The 21,452-nt window shown below is 46.8% G+C and overlaps 1 protein-coding gene across 1 annotated transcript; it reads right to left on the minus strand.

The window, feature by feature from the left end:
- Window positions 1-1,001: 1,001 nt before the first annotated feature.
- On the minus strand, window positions 1,002-20,313 carry RAB7A (RAB7A, member RAS oncogene family). Its single transcript, XM_064156786.1, has 6 exons — window positions 20,218-20,313; window positions 5,343-5,403; window positions 4,166-4,292; window positions 3,150-3,368; window positions 2,508-2,636; window positions 1,002-2,357 (listed from the first exon to the last, which is right to left on the minus strand). The coding sequence occupies exons 2-6, from the start codon at window positions 5,393-5,395 to the stop codon at window positions 2,262-2,264; spliced, it is 624 nt and encodes a 207-aa protein (XP_064012856.1). The 5' UTR covers window positions 5,396-5,403; window positions 20,218-20,313; the 3' UTR covers window positions 1,002-2,261.
- Window positions 20,314-21,452: the final 1,139 nt, after the last annotated feature.

Raw genomic sequence — 21,452 nt, forward strand, 5'->3', positions numbered from 1 at the left:
AAAGGCCAATTCACACCCCTCCCCCTGGGCACCCAAAAACATGCATGTGAGGTATCTGTCTGTATGAGGTTGTGATCTGCTTTTCCACTCCTATATATAATATCCATTTATGTGTGTATAGAAGTTGTGAAATCTGTCCACACACACATTTAAGAAATTATGTAGTGGGAGAGAAAATTCAGCACTCATCCACAGCTGCAGCACCCCAAAGCAGCAGGTCACCACAGTTAAGACCATCCCTTTTCCCCCTCAAACATCACATGTTAGTTATTGGTCTATTGCACTAGAACAAGGGCAGAGAGGTGCTTTAAATGGAGATGAACAGGTCTGAGTCTTTCAAGAAGATGCAGGCAGAGTAGTTATTTGAAATTGATGTGGACAGCAAAAGCCCAGTCAAGTGAGAGAACAGCATGGTAAGACAAAGCCATAACATAGGATAGAGAGCACAAAGACTCTTAGAAGGCTCTTGAAATAACTGTGCTGATTTCTCCAGACTTTATTTTCCAACTTCCTGCAGACAGTAGTGAGCTCAGTCTTGTCAAGTGCATCTAGAAATTAAAGGCTTTACCTTGAAGGCCAGTCTTGATTCTCCTTCAACTGAAGCATTTAACTAGTGAGCTGGAGAGGGCCAAGCCTGCTCTTTCCCCCAACCCTTCCTAGAGGAGGGGAGTAAGAGCTTTAACAGCACTGCCATCCTCTCCACCCTTCCAGAAAGACTTTCATGTGTCTAGGATCAGGCTGAAGGACTATGCTCATAGACACTCAGATCCAGCACCATTCCTGCCCTGGCAGACAGCTTCAAGAGAAGCAGAGGGGTAGTGCAGTTTCAGGTGAGCCTGCTCAATCCACCCTTGAAAACCAGTCCGGAAGGCATAAACTTTATAGTAAGGAGAAAGCACAAGCATCCTTCAGTTAGCAGTTACTGGCTTGCCAAAGTGGTGAATATGCAGAGGAAAGAAAGCATGTTAGTGAAGGAAAAAAAAGAGAGTCAGAAACAGGAGTAAACAAGGTTTGTTCTTGTTAAGTTTATTGGCATCATGTTTGTCTCTTTACATAAGAGCTCAGCCTACGTACTAGAATGTAGACCTCTGGAAAAACAGGTAGAAGGGCTCCATTTAAGCAAGCTACAAACGCAAGAACAAATACCAGGAAGAAAGAGAGGAAAGGGACTAGATTGCCAGGTTTTTCCATACCAAAAATCCAGATTAGCAGTCAGTAGGGAGAAAGGGAAGATTCATAGTCCAGGTCATTCAATGAGAAACAGCTACCACAAACCCAGGTAGGAGAGAAGCTCCTTCCACAGTACAAAAACGCCACCAGGACACCTCAGCTCTGACTCCTTCTCACACTCGCTCCAGGATGTTAGGAGTTAAGCAGTAGGGGAGGTGAACAAACGAGGTCTTTTCATAGCTGTGTTTAATTTTAAATCCCATAATCCAGTGTGCATATCAATGCTGTTACGCAAATCTGAGAATTTAGATACAAGGAAGCCAGACAGATTTTCCAGAAGATGAAGCCTCTTTTCTGGCTTCAAAACAAGAAGGCTTACATAGTTCATCTCTACTGTACAGAACACTGCCTCTCTCTGGACTCTGTGCTGCTAGCAGGCTGCAGTTCACAAGTGTCCTCCTCACTTTCTACACAATCTGTGTTTCAGTACTCGAACATGTAATTCAGGAACTTTACACTAATTTATACATTTTTAATTGGTTGCATATATTAACATGTACTATAAGATTTTTCCTAAAGAAGCATTACGTAATACATGGATACTGTAAAAAGATCTGATTAGTTAAAAGTAACAAGCATTAACAGAGATACATACAAAACTCAACCTAGTTGGACTGAGTGCTGAGCTTGCAATGAACTATGGGTAATCAGCCTTTCCAGTTGCAGCCTTCACAGGGGAAAAAAACACCAGACAGTTAAAAATGTATGTCACTTGTTACACAGATTACCTGTAAACAGTTTCTCTCCATTGGACACCCAGAATTAGATTCAGTTCCAAACATACATAAGACTTTCCATTTTAAGCTAAGAGAAAGGTCTGTTACCATGAAAAGTGTGATGTGGATGGTGCAGGGATGTGAGCTCTGAGGTGCAGGACTCTCAGTTGCTCATGAGAGATGGGTGGGTTTTGGCAGCTGGAGATGGAAGTTTCTTTTAAATTTCGTTTTAAACACAGAAGAGGGGCTGTGTGTTTGAAGGCCTAAGTGTGATATTCATTTGTGAAGGACTGTGCTCAACCCCTCCCTCTCCCCTCAGCAGCTGCAGCTCTCTGCAGAAGCCTTCACTCGGTCGTTCTTGTCTAGTTTGATGGGTTCAGGGAATTCGTTGTAAAGCTCCACTTCGGTTTCCTGGTGGGAGAGAAGGGATGAGTTAGTGTCATGGCTTTACAGACAGCTCCCAGCATGCACGGAGCCATTCTCAGCTGGTGAAGGCTGTTGGAGAGCCCAAAGCTGCCCACAGGAGGCCAAGCAGCAGTCAGGCACTGGCCCAAGCCCTACCTGTTTAAGTGCATTTCGTGCAATCGTCTGGAAAGCTTGTTCCACATTAATGGCCTCCTTGGCACTGGTTTCAAAGTAGGGGATGTTGTTTTTACTGTAGCACCAGGCTTGTGCTCGTTTTGTGGTGACCTGGGTAGACAGAAAGCACCACCCTCAGCTATGCAGAAAGATGACTTTATTCTGAGGACAAGACCAGAGACCCCTCATATCCAACCTGAGTCAAGACAGTTCTGACCTGAAACCTACAGCCTTACTACATAGCACAGGAAACTGCTCACCACCACTGGATACACTCAGCCCCAGAGCAAGGAAGACCATATCTAAGGAATATGAAACCACAGGACACAGACTGCTCAGGCACTACAGAGCAAGGACTTGGTCCCACAGGTGTTCTTCAGCAACTCTGAGGGAGGAGAATCAGCTTCTCTTCTTGCATCTAACTTGGGAAGCTGCTGCAATCCTTCCACCAGTGGGCAGGAGCACGCTGTGAACAGGGGCAGGAGAAACTCTTCCCCAGTGGCACAGAACAGCTGAGCCACATTCAGGCACCTCCCACTCCTGTTTCTCAGATAACCCTCCCCTGTTCTTACAAGGTTTCCCACTCCAACGATTTCTTAAGTGTAGTCAAGTCCCAGTACTCACTTGTCTGTTTTCTAGGTCAATCTTGTTTCCCAGCACAACAAAAGGAAAGTTCTCAGGATCCCTTGGACTGGCCTGAATGAGGAATTCGTCCCTCCAGCTGTCTAGGGTTTTGAATGTGTTGGGGGCCGTGACATCAAACACCAGCACACAGCAGTCTGCTCCCCTGTAGAAGGCAACTCCCAGAGACTGAAATCGTTCTTGTCCTGCTGTATCCCATATCTGGAGCAAAAGACAGGGCAGGTAAGTCAGCTCTACTCCAATAGTCCACAAGTAGGGCATCCATTTCAATACTCCCCACTAGGCACCTGTAACCCTCAGCCACCCAGAGAGAAGCACCTGAGGCTTGGGAATGTCTGTAGTCACTAGAGCCAGACACTCTAAAGAGTTGACCCTTGGTGTCCAGCATAAGCAAGGGACATATCCTTGTTCTGAGCAATCAGGATTTAAATATTAGGGTCAGCAGGTGACCTGCCTGCAGTGCTTGGCTACACTTGGGCACCAGCACCTTTCCACCACTCCTCTGATGGCTACAGCAAGGCTTTTGCTGCCTTGCAGTCAGTCCAGCCATGAAGAGATGAAAGCTCCAGATACCAGAGACCTAAGCAGACTGGCAAGGGAACACCGTGCAGGACTCAGGGCAGCACAAGTAGCTGAGCTGACCAAGGAGTCCCTTCACAGCGTTTTCCAGTTCCTGCACAGTAGGGAAATGCATTTTTAAGATATTTTTTTTCTGGTGTTATCTGTGAGTTTCTTTTTTTTCTTTCTTGAAACTGGGCCTGTCAAAGCTGCAGTCAACTAAGCCCAAGCTGATCTCTGCCCTCACTTGTTTGGCCCACTCAAGTTTGTAGAGAAACCCAGCAGCACTTATGGGCAAGAGCAGTTCAGTGCAAACAAGATTTGCACACAGTGCACTGATTCCTGTGCTGCTCTGGACTACACTGCAGCAGCTATGGCCACAGGAGCATGGTCTTGGCAGGCAAGCAGCCCTCACAGCAGGGAGCAGAGTCACTCCTTACCTGCATTGTCACTAGCCTGTCATCCACCATAACCTCTTTTGTCAGGAAGTCTGCGCCTATCGTAGCCTTGTACTGGTTACTGAATTTCTTGTTCACATACTGGTTCATGAGCGATGTCTTTCCTACCCTGTACAGAGAGACAGGAAAAGACCAGGTAGGCTGTTTCTACAACAGTGCTTGTGTTGACCACCCTGAACCGAACACTATGGAGTCCTCTTTCTCCACAGCCTCCTGGCTGTTCAACCAGAGAACATATCCACCTCTGCAAGAAGGGGCTTTCACAGCAGTAGATGCTGAAGCAACATGCTGAGTAAGAGCATCAGCTACCAAAGCATATGGAGGATTAAAGTCTTGAGAAACCATTTCCCCATGAGTAATCTGCTTCCTGGTAACGAGCAGGTATCACATCATGATCATGAGGGCAATTGTGGTAAGAGAGGAAGCACCCCAGAGAAGCCCACCAGAAACCAACCTCTGCAGGAGGTGGTGGTGGAAGAAGAGGTAATCCCAGCTTGCAACAGCTACATACACTCTGCTAGGCACCCAGAGATTGAGATGCTCCCCAAAGCACCAGCTTAGAGGCTCACATGTGTTCCATGGCTGAAAAGCACTCCTTGATGAACGGCTTACTGGGCACTTGAGGTATAAATAAGGCTTGTGTCATGGGAGTCAGGTTACAGCCTGCATAGCAAGGAACCTGTAACAGCCAGCAAACTACTTCAACAGCACAGAGCAAAGCTTTTCACTGCAAGGGACAGGCTCCAGCCAGAGAGTCAGAAGCTAAGCAGATGGCTCAGTACAAACCATGTCTCTGTCAGAGGCAGAGTGTTAAGAAGTCACCTAAGACTGCAAAATATTGTTTTTTAATTATTCTAATGCTTATTTCATCACCACACATCCTGCTTGCAGAAAGGCTATCCAGTTTGCTCCTGGAGTGGTCTGCCCAGCATATCCCCCCGCTTACTAGTGTGACAGGGCTGCATTAAACTGAGAGAACACATTCAGGGCAAAGGGTGGTGAAGAATTCTTAAAGCTGTGAGGCAGCACAGCTACCTGGGACTGTAAAAATCTCTCTTCCAGGCACTGATGGTTTCTTAAAGTATATCCAGGCTCCCACTAGTCAAGAGTACTGCTCCAGGCAGATGCAGATGGGCAGCTTAAAGACTTCTCCACTTACCCAGAGTCTCCAAGGATGATGACTTTCAGCAACACTTTCTTCCTAGAAGTCATCTTTTACACTAGAAAGGAAAAGCAATCCCATCAGACACTATTAGCATGTCATTCCTCCCGCAGAAAGCGGCAAGTGTGGAGTCTGAGAAACCTGACTCCCAGGAAGGAACCAGCGAGGGGCAGGGCCCAGCCCTCCTGAAACCAGATTCCTTCAGTTCAAAGCTACGCTTGAGCACTAACCAGGTGTTTGCCCAGTTCACAGGCAAGGCAACGTCATACCACTCAGCAACTTGATATCAACATGTAGATGAGGCAGGCATTTGTCCTTTACAGCACCAAGTCCATTATGGACCCTGTTTCAGTGTGGGTACACCAGCCTGAGCCATCTCTGTCAGCTTTACCAGATGCAGTGCAGCAGATCAGCTCCTGACACAGGTGAGTTCTTACACGTGGCACTAAGTGAGATGTAAGCAGAGATGTGTCTAACACCACGAAAGCATTTTTATGTTGTTCAGTATCTTCAAGTATTAAAGAGAAAAAAAAACAAAACAGGGCTTCCTCACTCAAGTTCAGCTTGGAAAGTGACAGCTTTCCCTAGTGAAAATGTTGAGTCTCAAGGATATGCTGCAGTTGAAGTGGTCACAACATAGCCACACAGGCCAGCTGAACAGCTGTTACACAGCAAACAGACTCTGGCTTTGCTGAGAGCATATGAAGCTAAGTGCTGCCACTTCATCTTCAGTAGAGGGACAAGTAAGGCTGTGACGAACTTCAGAACACTCAGCTTATTGCTCTGTTAGATGAGTTGTTTGTTCTCTTGCATCCTGCCATGACACTAGTCCACCTTGCAGGCAGGTATCTCTAAATGGGCCACTAATGATCCACCCAATTAGCAAGTGTGAGAGCTGAGCTCCAGAGATCCATATAGTCTTGCCTGCTCTCAGGTCTCTCTCCAATTAGTGAGGAGGCTAGGCGGTCAGATGCAGCAGGCCTGAGAACACTTCTGGGTGTGCTTTAGCACAGTGAGGGCAAGTACCAAGTCTTGCTGTTAGCAGTTGAGCATGCCCTTACTGCGAGGCCCTTCTCCCCACCCTAGGGAAGCATTCTTGGGTGCTCAGGGTCGACCATATCAGGTTCTGATTTAGTACTGACTTAATCTACAACACAAGGATGCCTTGGCTTTCCCTGAGGAGCTCCACAGGTTCCGTATGGCAAGAAGCCAGAATATAGTTACAGATGTGCTTCTTGCATTCAGAGACCCTTGACAACAGGTTTCATGTATTATGGGGATGTGCTTCCCATCTTGCTACATCTCACTGAACACACAACTCCTACTCTTCAGGGGCAATTCATGAACTTCACAGCTAAGGGAGGCCTTCAATTCTACCTCATGGATGTGTCTCCCAAGTAGCTTAGTCCTGTTTCTTAGGATATGCAACAACCTAAGCTGCTAGACAATTGCAACCTGTCTCATTCCACTACTACAGCCACCATAGTGCGGTGGTGCACTCACTGCTACCCCTTGCTGGAATTCCTCCACCTCATATCTAGTGATATATCCAGAGGGGAAACAGTTAAGAGGATAACAACTCAAGGCTGCTGAGTGAACAGCAGTATCAGGCCACCCAAAGCATTGATGCCTGCCTTAGATGGGTGTCAACAGATGCCAGTGAGCCTGCACAGGCCACTTTCTCCAAGTGTAAACACCTCTCCTTTCCAAAGCTGTCTATGCTGGACTGCATTGCTCAATTGTCCAACTGGCAGCCCAGCTTTACTAGCCAAGATACAGACAGATAAAAATTGTTAACAATGCCAGCATTCAGTTCTGCTCCTGCTCAGCTCTGTATTCTACAGTTTGTCTCCTCTGTAGCCACGAGGACAACAGACCACATAAGTTCCCTCAGAACAACTGCACACCCTGTGTTTTCAAAGCATGTGCTACAAGCCAGACTTCTGCAGCACAATCAGCCCAGATGAAGCAAGAAGCAATCAGAGCTTTGAAGCAGCTTTGGCAGCTGTGTATACTGAACTGTCATGGAAAACATCTGCATAGGTTCAGGTCCAGTGTGAGTCACCTGTTTTCCTCAAGACAGAGGAAAACAGCTCATCCTGAAGTGACTGCCAGAACCCAGCACATACTGCTTCTATTTTCCTCTGTGTTTTCAGTATCACTTGCCACTGCCTGAAGCAGCTTTGGACAAGCTGGCATTCTCATGTTCAAGGAAGGATTTGCAGTCCTTAATTACAACACTAAATCTCTCTGGACGTTTACCACCCAAATTCAACACAGTCCCAAGTCCCACTAGGATGAGAGGGGAACTGCTCTGTCAAGTCTCATTATCTTGGAAGCTCAGCTGAGCAGCCACCTGCAGACATGTGAAGGGCTGACAATGCCTTCTTGTCATAGCTGACAGGCTACCCCATCAGCATGAAGGGCTATTACTGATTCATGAACACCAGTCAGGTGAGACACTCAGCTGCCAGTCCAGGTGATGCAACGGATATGAGCCATAGCACTGAAGGAGCTGCCTCAGCTTGGTATTTGGTTTGGGTTATGACGCCACAAGGAACTCCAGTCCTGGCAGGGGTCAGCAGTGGACACTGCCCAGAGTTTCACACTCTCTTCCACCAGGCTTGATCAATGCTATTTGGAAGCTCAGACAGTTGATGAGTAGAGTCCTCCTAACCTTCCCATTACAGCTATAACCAGACCAATATTCCTTGCTCAGTACAAGAAGAGATGCTGCCTTTGGAGAAGAGACCACATCTCCACGTCTTGAAGGAAACAGAAGTGTTTGATTTCCTGAAGCATTCCCATATAAGGAAACTCCTCTACGTAGCATCAAGTTGCTCTCTAGAGCATCACCTTTGCCTGCTTTTCTCACCACGTTCTGTGTAGCTGAGCAGGTCTCCAAGGTAGCTCCAGTTTTAAAGCAGCTATTTCTGCCAAGCAGAGGTCTGACTGGTCCTAGTGAAACCTTAGTCTCAACAGATTGACCCAAAGGATCAAACCACTCCCAGGACAGGATACGACGTCTCCTCCAATGTTTGCTTCCAGCCACAATGTTTTTTCACAAGCTGAGTTAGAACAAGTGCCACACACTAGTGCTCCATGAAGAGCCCATGGAATTAGCCTTACTACAGTCTCCTAAACACCATGCAAAGCATTTTGGTGATTCCATTCAAACTAAGCCAAAAGCAAACAGAACATAAGATTTTCACAGTAAAGCATGCTTCCCCACATTGCAGCTCAAGTAAACCCAAATAGCTCAGTTGACCCCGATTATGGCACGCCATTTGCTGTGTCAGGAGAACGAGGTGCAACCAACCAACCTGGGCCAGATTGAGTGCCCAAGGATTTACCTGCATGAGGTCACAGGCTGTTTCTCACATTACACAGCACTGAGGAGGTTTACTACTGCCTAATAGTGCCTACATATATGCTACGTAGATCTTATTTCCAGTGAATGTTGTTAGTACAGAGTCAACTAAAGGAGACCAAGAACATACTTCGAGTGGAGAGAAATGAGGTTGGAATAACAAAAGGAGCAGTTTGTTCACATTATTTCTCCAGTCACACCTGCAAGAAACATTAAATGACTGAGCTGACATGCAGGCTGTGCAGGGCTTCCCTATGCTCTGACAAAGAGGAAGCTCTGCTTGAGCTGAGACCAAAACTGTGATAGTGCTGAGTCAGTGATATGCAGGTCTAAGGCTGTTATGCACTATAGATGCAGCCTGTCTCATTTTATGACACTTGGTGTAATTACTCCAGAGCAGCATCCTGTAAGAGTCAGGTTGGCCCTTAAGATGGCAGTGTTCAAGCTCATAGGGCTCATATCCAGTCCCAGGAGCATTTCTGAACAAACACTTCCTTTTTCAAAGATACCATGAAGAAAAACCTGTCTGTTAAGATTTGATCCAAGACATCAGTTCTGCTTTACACTGTGTGAAGTGTCTTGAAGCAAGGTCACCTGCATGATTGCTCAGAACGCAGTCTACCAACACAGCAAGCCAGCCCTGCTTAGGAGCCATCAGAGTATCAGTCAGCATCATTCCTCTTGGCTTAACTGGTGCCAGAAGAATGGCAACCACTACACTGATGCAGGAGAGGAGTCTTCCTCTTCAATTTTTAATGCCTATTTCTAAGCAAGCCATTAACAACGTTGAGATTAAGCCTGGTATAGCACTCTCTCCCAGAACTTATGGCCTCTGTAAGGCTGGCCTGCTGGAGCAGCATGGGAGAACCCCTAACATCTGACTGGCTTAGCTGATCAGAAAGGAAGAGTCAAAACGTGTCCTAAGCTCCATAGCACTACAGCTCCTCAGATGCAAGAACAAATAAAGCCTATGCCAAATCTAATTAGGCTTCTGTTGTTGCTTCAGAGTACATTACAACTGTCCTCCTGCTATATTAAGACAGCTGCTTTAACTCAAAGCAGAAATGGATGGTTATGGATTCCTTAGAGATGTTTGTGTGTCAAGGCACAACGTGGGCATTTTCATATTAATTAGGTTCATAGAAGCAAAGAACAGTAGGAGCTTGTGTTGATAGCCCACCAGATGTCTTAGATCACCTATCCTTTAACAGATGTAAGCCTTGCAGTAAGAACACCCTGTTAAGCTGCTCAGGGACAATTTTGGTATGAAGGTACTTAGCCTTGGGGGGCAGAAAACTCACCTCCACAGAAGACAACAGCTCTCTATCTGCTCCAGTTCTCAACATGCTGACAAGCTGCTGCAACAGTCATTACTGTTCTGACTTTGCTGTTCCACAGTTGAAATTGCAATCCTCAACAATAACCAAAGTATGTTTATGCAGAAGCTAGAACTGGGATATTAGAGCTGGAGTTATCTGCTCCTGTATCTACCAGCTTGCCATCTGCAGCTTCTGCCAGAAATCAGCTGAATGCTGAAGCAAGACTGTTGGTCTGCATCTCCAGCCTTGTCTTCTGCCAGGGATATTGAACACTAGGCCGACAAGGCGCAAAGTGGTAGGCGAGTGTGCACTCAGAAGAGCTCAACTTGCTGCAGCACTTATGAACATTGAGTTCTCTCCTGTCCCAGGAGGCAACACAAGTAGGTTTTCCACAGAAAGGGATAAACGTGAAGCACTGCAGATCTGTGCCAGGTGCTGTGGCTAGTAAGCAAAGCATTCATTTCTCCACTATGTCATACCACCTTTAGCAAACACACCCAACCAAAAGCGTAGAACTGCATTAGGAGATAGCACACATTGCAGTGGGCTCACCACAATGACAATACTCATCAGAAGACATCCACACAAACGTTTGAAGAACTTTTGCTCCTGAAATTCAAGAAGTGTCCCAAAATGCAGCTAAGTAAATTTCTGACACAGAAACACCATCTCTGCTCGCTGTTCTCTCACATGGGGGAGGCTGCAAAGCATTAAATCTCTGTACTACAAAGAGCTATTCTTATTCTCCCCTTCCAAGGTTCTGCATTTCAAGGAAAATGAAGCTGGAAGAACAATTCAGGACCAGCTCAGTCAGACTGAACTAGTTCCTTAACTGAAGCTGCAAGTTCCCTACCATGTTCAGCCTGCTTAGACCTTCAGCCACCAAAGTACAGTGCTCACTGAACGATTATCCCATTTTAACAGGATCAAGCATGTCACACTGGCATATGTCACTTGCCCCATGGTCACACTGTATCTTGCCATGATTATCAAGCCAAGTTTAGGTGAGGCTTTAAGCAGACAAATTTCTTCCAATTCAATTACTCTGAAAATCCAAGGCCTCACCCTGAGAGAGTGTAGCCAGTCTGCAATTGCTATTAGTTGCCCAGAATCACAGTTCCCACTTCCAGAGCACCCAGGTGGTCCAGACAACCTCTATATGGAGGCCTCAATCTCTAACTGCAGTAGGAGCTCAAGGTGAAGCCAAACAAGTCTTACTGATACCATAACACCACCACCCTGGTTCCAACTACCTGGTCATGCAGACATTGCTAAGAAGGTCCTGCTAAGGACTAGACTGACAGCCTGGACAAGTCAAAATGAATCTCTACCTGGCACTAAAAAATACTAACCTTGAGGAGCTCTTACCTGCATTCTCCCGAGGATGACAACAGTCCACAGGCACAGCAGAAGCCCTGTCCTTTCCGCTGGGAAAAAGTTAACCAGAAGACAATCAGCAGAGGCTGTTGCCATTATATGAACATGGCTTAAGAGTTGTCAAGCTGCCTTTCATGAAGAAACTAGAGATAAGCCAGCCTATGATTTTTTTTGACTGCTACAAAGCCTTTCCTTATACCACTTGAGTGCTTTACAAGTAGAGCAAGCACCTGGCATCCTTGCACTGAGGACTGCCACAGACGAACATAAAGTTTCAACAGCAAGTTGAGCCTTGCATTGACAAGGAGTGCACAAGCAGTACAGAACCCTCTTCAATCTTTTTGACAGCTCTACTAGTAGCTCAGCTTTCCCAACTGGTTCAATGATCCCATTTAGAAAAACCTCTCATTTGGGTTTGGGGGGAGCAATACAGATTGTGCCTAAAAAAGGCAAATTAGAAGCATCTTGGCACTGGGATTGACAACTTGCAGAAACTGCACTCTGTAAATGGGTGGCTTTTCAGGGCATCAGGCTCCTACAATCCATACAGTCATACATGGTTTAGAGGTGTTTTCAGCCTTCATTGATGCACTACAGAGCAGCAAAGTGAAGCCCATACCAAAAGCAGGTAGAAAGACATTCCTCCAACAGCCTTACAGAAGGCTACACTCTAGCTACTGCTATATCAGCAGCATCTCAAAACTGCTTTCCACCTCCTTCCTCCTCACACATTTATGTTGCTGTTCTAACCAACATATTCCCTCCTGCTGGCAGTCAGCCAAGAGCTCAAGCAGAGCTCAGTTCCCTTCCTAGGAGGAGCAGACAGGCTGCCTGCTACTTACTGCAGTTTCACCAAGAGCAGGCTTCCATCCAGTTGGTGCTCTTCCCAGACAGCCCTATAAGGCAGGCATTACCTCCAGAGAGCTAGGAGCCTCAGCTATAAATTAATTTCTGATACCTTGTGCAAAGCATTATATTGCAGTTTATCAGGTGTAGGTAATGCTGTTCAGTATCTTCAGCCCCCACCTGAGAAGGGTAAGCCAAAAGCTTTACCTTCTAGAAGAACAGTCTAGAGCTTTAGATGCTTGCTAGTACACATATAACATAGAAATAGACTTCTCAGACTACAGCTGTCTACAGTAAGTTTCCACCTCATTTCAAGGGTGGACTGGTAGCCTCCCAACACTGGCAGAACTGCTTTAGGATCAAGTGAAGCTCAGGAACTAGCCAGATGAAGCCCAGCCATGTGGCTCCAGGTTTGGTCCACTGGCCAGTAGTGTGATTACTAAACTGATGAAACATGGGGCTAACAGCCAAGTGACCTGGTCTGAGCTAGCCACCAGATGGGTACGACACCAGACCAACCTGCTGTACCCTGTTGCTGATCATGCTCTGAAAACAGCTCAGACTCAAGTAAGAGAATGATGCAGCTTGGGAAAACATGTAGGAAACCCAAGCAGAAAGCAAAAACTTTGGAATAGTTGTGAGTAGAAGAGGCTCTTTGTGTGAATGAGGAAGCTCCAGAGTTGGCATTGTGGAAGATGCTCCTTTCAGTCACATTTAGTTTTCCTCAGTTAGACACTGAATCCCTAATCAGAAGTTCTAAGAAGCATACATGCTGTGGGTAAGGGCTCAAAGAACTCTTTGGGAGAAGATATGCCAATGGCCACTTTGCCAGAGAGTCTGGATGGCACAAAGAAGGCAAAAGCAGTCCCAGTGGTAGGAGCCATGTCTGAAGTAGCATCACAGGACTTGCACATGAGAAGTCTGTCCTGTGTTAGGCCTCAGCTCAGCTGCAGCTCAGTTTGGGCTGTGAGCGCTGAGATCTGGAGAGCACTGAATTCCTGAGAGGCACTGATGCATATTATCAGTCAGGCTCAAAGCCTGAATTCTTGAAGCCAAGTTCTCCAGTCCAAGCCTCACTTATTCACAACCCTGTTACACCTCTCAGCATTTCTCCAGATCAGAACTGGTATATGCCTGCACAATGCTTAAGTACTAGATGTGGAACTGAACAAGTTCCTTGCTCTAAAGTTGCCACTATGAATTGTGACTCTACCCTTGAAAAGTCCAAACTACATAAGACTATCCTCCACCCCCAGAGAGGTATAAAGCTTAGAATCTGATCTCTACCAGTTTAGCTATCACAGCAGACACCTTCTCTTGAGGAGCAATCATGCTGATCTGACAATAGTTTGAAAGCAGGAACAAAACAAGCACAGAAATGCATCTGCTTACAGTACTAAGGCAGATGTGTCTCTGAATGCTTAGTCAAACCACTAGTTTGCTTAGGAGCAGTGGGAAAAGTCTGGAGGTCATTTCACCATGTCTACAGGAATATTACTTTGTTCAGACTGCTGCTTAGCCTAAAATTACAATAGAACATATAAGCTCTTCCAGGTGACAACTGCCCTGAGACAGAGGAAATGAAGCGAGTTCAGAGAGTGCCACCAGCAATGCTGGACAGTCATGCTCTACAAGATCACTTTGCTCATCAGCCAGCTCAGGATGATGATCATCATCTTCACAGCAGGCATTTGGAGACTGCAGCTGTGCACCACACAGGTGTGTAGAAAGGCCCCTTTAGAGCTAATGCCACATAGTAACATCACCAGGATTCCTAGACAGAAAGCCAGGGCTGCTCAAGTGGTAGTCTTGAGGTTATAGGAAGACAGTTCTTTCAGAAAGCCATACCCCAGAAGCTTCACTGGAAGCTGACATTTCTAGTCATGAAGTTTCAGTCCACCAGTTCCTCCAGCAGCTGAAGGGCCCTTACACCACAGGATATCTTTTCTCCCAGGAACAGACAGACATATACAGGTCACCAACAGATCTTCATCTGCTCTTTTGGAGGCTCAAGTTACATTGTCATTCAAAGATCGGTACTGGCACGTCACTACCTCCCAAGAGGAATCAATTCCCTAGCAAATCTCACGGGATTTCAGGGTGTTCCCAGCAGGTTTTCCCCATGGATCAAGCTGTTACAACAACAGGCACGCTTGCTTTAACACCCCTCCCCCTGTATCAGAGCAAGCTGAACTTCCCCTATTCTGCCCTGGGGGAGACAATCTCAGGATGTGGGAGGAGAGTTGAGCACATTGCTGGCTGCTGGGAGACACTAGGCAACAAGCCATGTGTCTTGACTAAGGGCCTTGCCTACGCAAAGCATTTCAGCTATACCAGTATAGCTTCCATGTTGCCAGGCCTCTAACCAGAGCAGTCTCCTTGGTGGAGACCTTTCAAATCAAGCAAGACAAATCTGAAACCACTGACTGGAACATAGCTACAGTACCCATACAGCCTGAATTATACAGTCATGTCTGCCTGCCTTTTGGCACACGGTCACCCAGTGAGTAGAGCCAAATAACAGTTTCAGTAGCCCCTGTATTAATACCAACAGCCCAGCCCAAATCTCATGCCAGTCCCTCCCACTGAACACAGTTCCCCCAGTAAATCAAGCTGTGCTACAGGCAGCTGGGTTTTAATCTTTGTGTCCAGAAGATAAGGCTGACCAATCCAAAACACTACTGACTTTAGTGGTGTGGCTAACTTGCCAAGTTGTTAGATCTTTACTGTATCTGACAATATTTTTCAAGTAGTCAGATAAATTTCTAGTTTTGTCTACAGCTTCTTAAGGTTTCACACACTCCTTTCATGCTTTCAGTTTCAGAAACACAAAGAGGTACTGTTAGATAACCTTTGCAGTGGTAGGCAAAGCACAGATTTTAGACCTTGTTGGTGGCAAACAAACCTTGTTTATCTGCTCCTGGCTGCTAGCTTCCACCAGTTCCTGGAGGCTGGGCAGGAAACAAGAGACTGCAATGAGACTGACCAAGGCCGAGACCTTCAAGTGAAAAACAATGGCCCTTGAGATGCTTGCTGGACCCCGGAGCTTACACCTGAGATTTTGCTTTGAAAATTAACATTGTGTCTCTGAGCACCAAAAGCTTGATACGAGATAGGGCAAATACTAATGGGAAATCCTACTGCCAGACAAGGAGAAGTACAATACCAACAGTGATGGTAAAACCTTACATATGTTCCAGGAGGTCCTCCTGTTCTCAGTAACAAGTCTTCTACAGAGAAGGCTTCCTCTAGGGTCAGGCTGCAATCTAAGAACCTTGATCTGTGAAGCAGAACTTCTGATCCCACACACACTCAATACATATTACTATGCTAATGCAGTGTGCAGAGCAGGAAGGACAAGTATTTCAGTACCTGTCCCAGGATAGGAGTGCAACAGATAACTTGCCATGACAGCTGAGTCAGTGCCTAACAGGGCACTAACAGGGAATTTCTGCTGTGGAGACCTGGCTCCAGAATGATACTTCATACCCTATTACCTCTTGCACAGACCCTGAATCAAAGCTTTATCAGCTCAGCCATTATCCCAGTGAAGATCCACAAGGGACCAAAAACCTCATTAAAGCCACTTGCATGGTGTGATGCAAGCAGCACTGGTAAACTGCATCTTCTGGTTGGGGGCAGAGGAGTGAAGATCAGGTCTAGATACACCTCAATTGTCATCATCTCACTGTTCATGTTTGAGATGCTTATCACAATGGCAGTTTGGACTTCAGATATCATTATCCCTATCTGGGAGCTGAAGAGAAGAGATTGCTGCATAACCAAGTGACTCAGTCTACTTGGAGACAGGTACCAAGCAGCTTACTTTCAAGAGGATGCTACTTCCCAGCTGGAGAGATCAAGGGTTCTGCACAGATCCATTACATAAACTGGTAGCCCCACCAAACAAGGTCAAAGTACTACAGCCACACAAGCCCTGAAGGCAGTTCCAGCTGCCCAGCTTCACAAGTCCGGCTCGTCTTCAAAGTGGCCAAAGTTAAAAGCATGCAGCAACACAGGACAGACTACAGGAAAATACTGATGGCCTTTTGTGTGGGGCTTTTTTGACAGTATAAAGATCTATTCAGTTTCATTTAGGAATTTCTGCTTGAAAACATGAAAGCACAGTTAGATACAGTTAGACACCTTAAGATGACATTAAGTACTCATGCAGAGACACCACTCACCAAATCAAGTATCCTTAAGCTAAACAAAGAGGAGTCTGTGCCAAAAGTTTACATTTCAATCCCACCTCAAAGGCAGTGCACCCCTCCTGAGATTTCACTGCCCTGTGAAAACAGCCATGGCCTCAAGAACAGGATCCTTAGCAAGAGAAGTCAAGGCTATTTGAGGTCAGCTATAAATCAACACACTCCAGTGGCCTTGAGAAGCTTGCTTCACTCCCTATCACTGCCCATGAGCTAGCAACAGCAGTATTAAACACAGCTTCCCCCACGGACGGAGCGCTGGTTGCCGGCATCAAGGAGAAGCAGTCTCGCAGGAACAGCGATAACAGCAGCAATGACATCACCACGGCAGATCTCCATCGAGCAGAAAATGCAGCAGCACACCGCGTTTGAGCGCTGCATCCCTGCAGACCGAGCACAAAAGCAACAAGCACGCTGGAAGCTAGAGAGCAGCCATGTGATAGAGGGGTATCCCTTCACTGCCTGCTATTTCTGAAGAACACATGTGGAGTCACTGACCTTGGGCACTCATTTGGAAGTTTTATTCAAGGTGCATTTAAAGAGGAATATGACCTTCAATAGAGCAGCTAACTGTAGAATTGAAAGTGGTATATTGTCAATTAATTACCTGTACCTAATTGAGTTTTGAGATGCATAGCTCACGTTTGGATTCTCACTGCAGAAAGTGACTCTTCCACAAGCCACTGTCACAACTTAACTGTCTGAAGGCAGTGTTATAAAGCAATTACAAGAGAACATTTTAGGAAGCTGCAGGGGGAAGCCAACTGAAGTCCAACTCATCAGGCAATTAAACTGCAATTACCAAAACAATGCTAAGAAAAGATGAAGCACTCCAGCACCTGAAGGATGTAGACTGCTGTCCCACAAGCACAAGGCAAGCATGCTAGTGACCAGTCAAGTCCAGTTACCTCCCATGAAGACAGCAGGCTCTAAGCTGCCCTACAGGTCTGCGAGGTGATCGTGAGTCCATCAGACCCTAGTGATAAAGTCTTAAGAGCAGTTCAGATCACAGTCAAAGAGAAGCCCAGAAGACATTAGGGAACACTGGCAGCATACAAGGTGAGAGTGGTGTATTTGTTTATCAAATACTCAGTTTACTTCAGCTCCTGAAGAAATAGATATAAAATTATGGACAGCTACTATTAAGTATCTGTGAACTCGCCTCAAAATCAGGAGCTTCAGAGACTGCAAATACCCAACTCCCCTAATCCACAGCTCTTATTCCCAAACCAGGACCTGCCAGACACCCATCTCACAATGCAGCATCTAAAAATGCACCCTAATCAAACACAAGAATGTTTGTTTACAGTCAAGTGTTAAGTTCTGCATAAACCAGTCTCATTTTCACAGAAAAGTCAGACCAAAATCCCATACATGTTAGAGGCAAAGCTATTTATAGTTTTGCACAGATGGTCTGATCGCAACTGTCATGTTTCCTCAAGGACAAGCATTGCTAGAGATTGCTCCAACAGGTAATTCACATGACCTTTCAACACAAGTCTTACAACAGGAGCTTTAAAAAGGTGCTGCAGAAACTGAATCTGGTAGCCCTCTTGCCTACAGGCATTGATTTTGGGTAGTAAACAAAACCAAGTGGTATCTTCCTTAGGTGATTTCAGAGGAGCGTCTACAAAGCTCGTACACTTTCCACTTTCAGTTAAGAGCTCAATATTGTAACTTGTCTGCTGCTACTTTGCATAGAGGTTGACTGGCTTTGGTAGGAGGGCAAAGATACCTGTAGTGCAGCTACTGCAGTTTAATTCTTAACATGCCACCCTCGCCTTTTAAGGTACAACACTTAATGTGCCATGTTGAACTATGAGTAGGGCATTTGAGGACACAGACCACTGCATGACACCATAAGAAACAAGACAGTTTCATGTAGCTACTGACTTGCATCTTAACAGTTACACTTCACATTGCAGGTTAGGAGAGCAAGAAGCTGCTGTTGGATTTTAAAAGCTTTCCTTACTGAGGAGTGAGATTAACCCCATCTTACAGCTTTTCTACATGAGAAGTAGAGCATTAACATAATAGCACACAAAAAAAAGGGAGTGCAGCACTTGAGAGTAACAGTTATTAGAGCTGCTTTGGATTCTGAGGGCTAAGGCCAGGCATGGCAGATCTACTCATTAGTTCATGGAAGACAAGTCATGTGTTCAGTCAGCTGTTCAAAGTCACAAGGGGGAGGGGGAAAAAAAGAGACAAGTATACTTGTTCTTCCTGAATAAGTACAGCAATGATGTCCTGATTATTTAACAAGGAATATTCAAATGACTCCACCCACTTTAACCTCAAATACAGCTACTGAGAACAAGGTACACTGACTCCAACAGCCTGACTCCACTGGATGCACTGCAAAGCTGCAGCTTTTACCACACTTCTAGTATGGCCTATGATAAACCTTCAAGTCACAGCCAGCCAAACACCATGGCATAACTGTTTGTGTACCGTTCCCCTTAAAAAGAGAACTCTCCACTTACTCCAGCCCTAGTTGTCACACAGAGTGCTAGAGCATAAGTCAGAGCTGGCTTGCCAGTGGCAAGTGCCGTAAGTTTTGAAGTTGCCATGTTGGCAATTGTAAAAGAACTGCTTGCTTACAGCCAAGAGGACTTCGTTTTGTCATGTTCACGTGTAAAAAACCCATACATATATATAACAACACACCTGCCTATCAGCAAGTATTTTCAGAGATAAAACTGAGCTTTGCCTTGAAAGGTAACTGGGTAAGATATACTTATTTTCATGCTAAGGTTCCCTATCTTACTTCTAAATAAGTCTTTTTACAGTGCTTTTACTGCTAAAATGGTCCCTCTATTTACCGGGAAGATAGCGTAGCTGTCTTCAGTACAACAATTAGGTATTTCCATATTTATTAGTCTATATATACACCCAAAGACTAATAACATTTATCGTTCAATTTACCTTATTATACACTCACAGCCAAACGCACTTCCAGCATCCACTCTAATACTTCTCCGAACTGACTCAGGCTTTACACATGCCGAGAGCCACTTTCGCAATAACTGCCAGTCTCTTCAGCTGCCTGTTTTGTCACGTTAATTGTTCCCGCAGCAGCCTGCTCATCTTAAAAGCGATATGCACCGACCACCCAGGGCAGCATTACACCACCTCAGTGCAGCGTCTCCCAAAAGCCAGCACACAGACCACCACGTACCCCACAGCTCCTTCACGCTTTGAGAAGCAGCTACAGCAGCACATGTCACAGACAATACGCTCTCCTCTCGGCGAGGTACCGCTTCGGGCCTCTTTAAGCCTCTCAGACGAGGAGGCTCCAATAAAGGCCTCGAGAAACGCGCACCGCGGGGAAGGCCTGCGCGTCCCCCTCCCTGCAGTGCTGCGCGGAGAAGCCCTTTCCCGGGGAAACCCTCGCGGCCCAGCTCTATTGTTTCGTGGGAGGCCACGGGCTGGGCCCACCGCGGCCCGAGGAAGCTCAGCACCCGGCAGCCGGACCCCGGCACGGGGGCGGACAACCACTGCCTGTCTCCGGCAGACTAGGCCCCAGGGGTGAGCCCGCCTGGGAAGCAAAAATGCAGCGCCTCCCCGTCCCCCCCTCCGCCGAGCTGTCCCCGGCGCTCCCCCCTCACCCAGGCCGCGGGGAGTGGCCCCGACTGGCGCCCCTCACTCGGCGGATCCTGCAGCCAGGGCGGAACTGGCACCCCTCAACCCCAGGCTCTGGCATGAAGGATCCGCCCGCAGTAAGAGGTGCCCAGGGCCCCACAAGAGCTTACCTGGTGCGTGTGCCGCGGCGCCCGCCCGAGACTCACTGCCACCCCCCCGCTCGCCTCGGTCGGCTTTAATGGGCCCAGCCGCCTCCCCGCTTTCACTTCCGCCTCCCCCCCGACAACCTCCGGTCACGGGGCCCGCCCGCTGCCCCTGACGTCACCACGGCGCCCGGCAGCCAGTGGCGGTGGCGGCGGGTTCGGGGGGGAGACCTGCGTCGCCTCCCGGGGCCGCGGGCTGCCCGCTGCCGGGTCGAGCAGCGCGGGTCGAGGGGCCCGGCCGCCTCCCGCTGACACTGGGAGCGTAAGTGGGAAGACAGGCCCGGCCGAGCAGCTCATCGTGCAGAGCGAGTCCAGATGTTGTTTGTGGTGCCACTGAGGCGGCTACGCCCACACAGGCGCAGCGGGCGTGTGTCAGATAGGGCGCAGCTTGCGCGGCTTGTCACCGCACCTAACGCCGCGGCGAGCAACGCTGCTGCCCTCCTAGCACCCTGTGTCTAGCAGCGCTGCTGACTGACACTCACTGCCTGCAGCTCCCTCGAGGTCTAGACAGAACAGGAAAGGGCTGGAGACGTTTTTCCACCTTACGGTTTCAAAAGTAAACGATGAGGACACAAGGGCATAAGTGTGTTGGTTCTGATCTTTTTATTTGCAGCTGCGATTTGGAGAGAAATAGCAACAGCATTTTTAAGTAAGAAAGAATAAAATATGACAATTTAACGTGCAGTCGTGATTAATCAGGCAATGAGCAGCTCCAAGACCTATACTATAGGCAAGGAAAATGGGACTGTGTAAACTCTCTGGCACTTCAATCCATGGGATAACAGCCATCCCGGTGCTAGAAGAGAAATCTCTATTTTCTACTCTGCAAGTTGGCAGCAAGTTAGTTTTCTTATTCAGGAATTACTTGAATATTCTCTTGGGTTCACCCAAGTCACATGGCTACTGTGGATTTCATTAACCTTTGAACTCTGGAGAGCAAAAACTGAAGCAATCTAGGAAGGAACCAATTTTTTTGAGCTAATTAAAGAGATAAAAGAACAAAACTACTTTCTACTACTATTAAAAAGCAAATAGCTTCTGAGCAATATACAGCAGATTGCTTCCAGCTCTTTAAGTCACAGGGACTGACTTACCAGAGACATCGCAGAACTGGCAGGTGGAAAGACCTTTGCTCTTCTGTCCAGAGACAAATCTGCCACATATCATTAAGCAAATTGCTCACCTCCTCTGTAGGGTAATAA

The sequence above is a fragment of the Pogoniulus pusillus genome, chromosome 16, assembly GCF_015220805.1.
Source record: "Pogoniulus pusillus isolate bPogPus1 chromosome 16, bPogPus1.pri, whole genome shotgun sequence".
NCBI lineage: Eukaryota > Metazoa > Chordata > Aves > Piciformes > Lybiidae > Pogoniulus > Pogoniulus pusillus.

Excerpts from the sequence above, each read along its gene's own strand:
- RAB7A (XM_064156786.1), bottom strand. The coding sequence starts at position 5,395 with ATGACTTCTAGGAAGAAAGTGTTGCTGAAAGTCATCATCCTTGGAGAC. Across the intron at positions 4,293-5,342 it reads ATCATCCTTGGAGACTCTGG|GGTAGGAAAGACATCGCTCA; the intron begins GTAAGTGGAGAA and ends CTCTCTGTACAG. Across the intron at positions 3,369-4,165 it reads ACAGGCTAGTGACAATGCAG|ATATGGGATACAGCAGGACA; the intron begins GTAAGGAGTGAC and ends CTTTTGCTCCAG.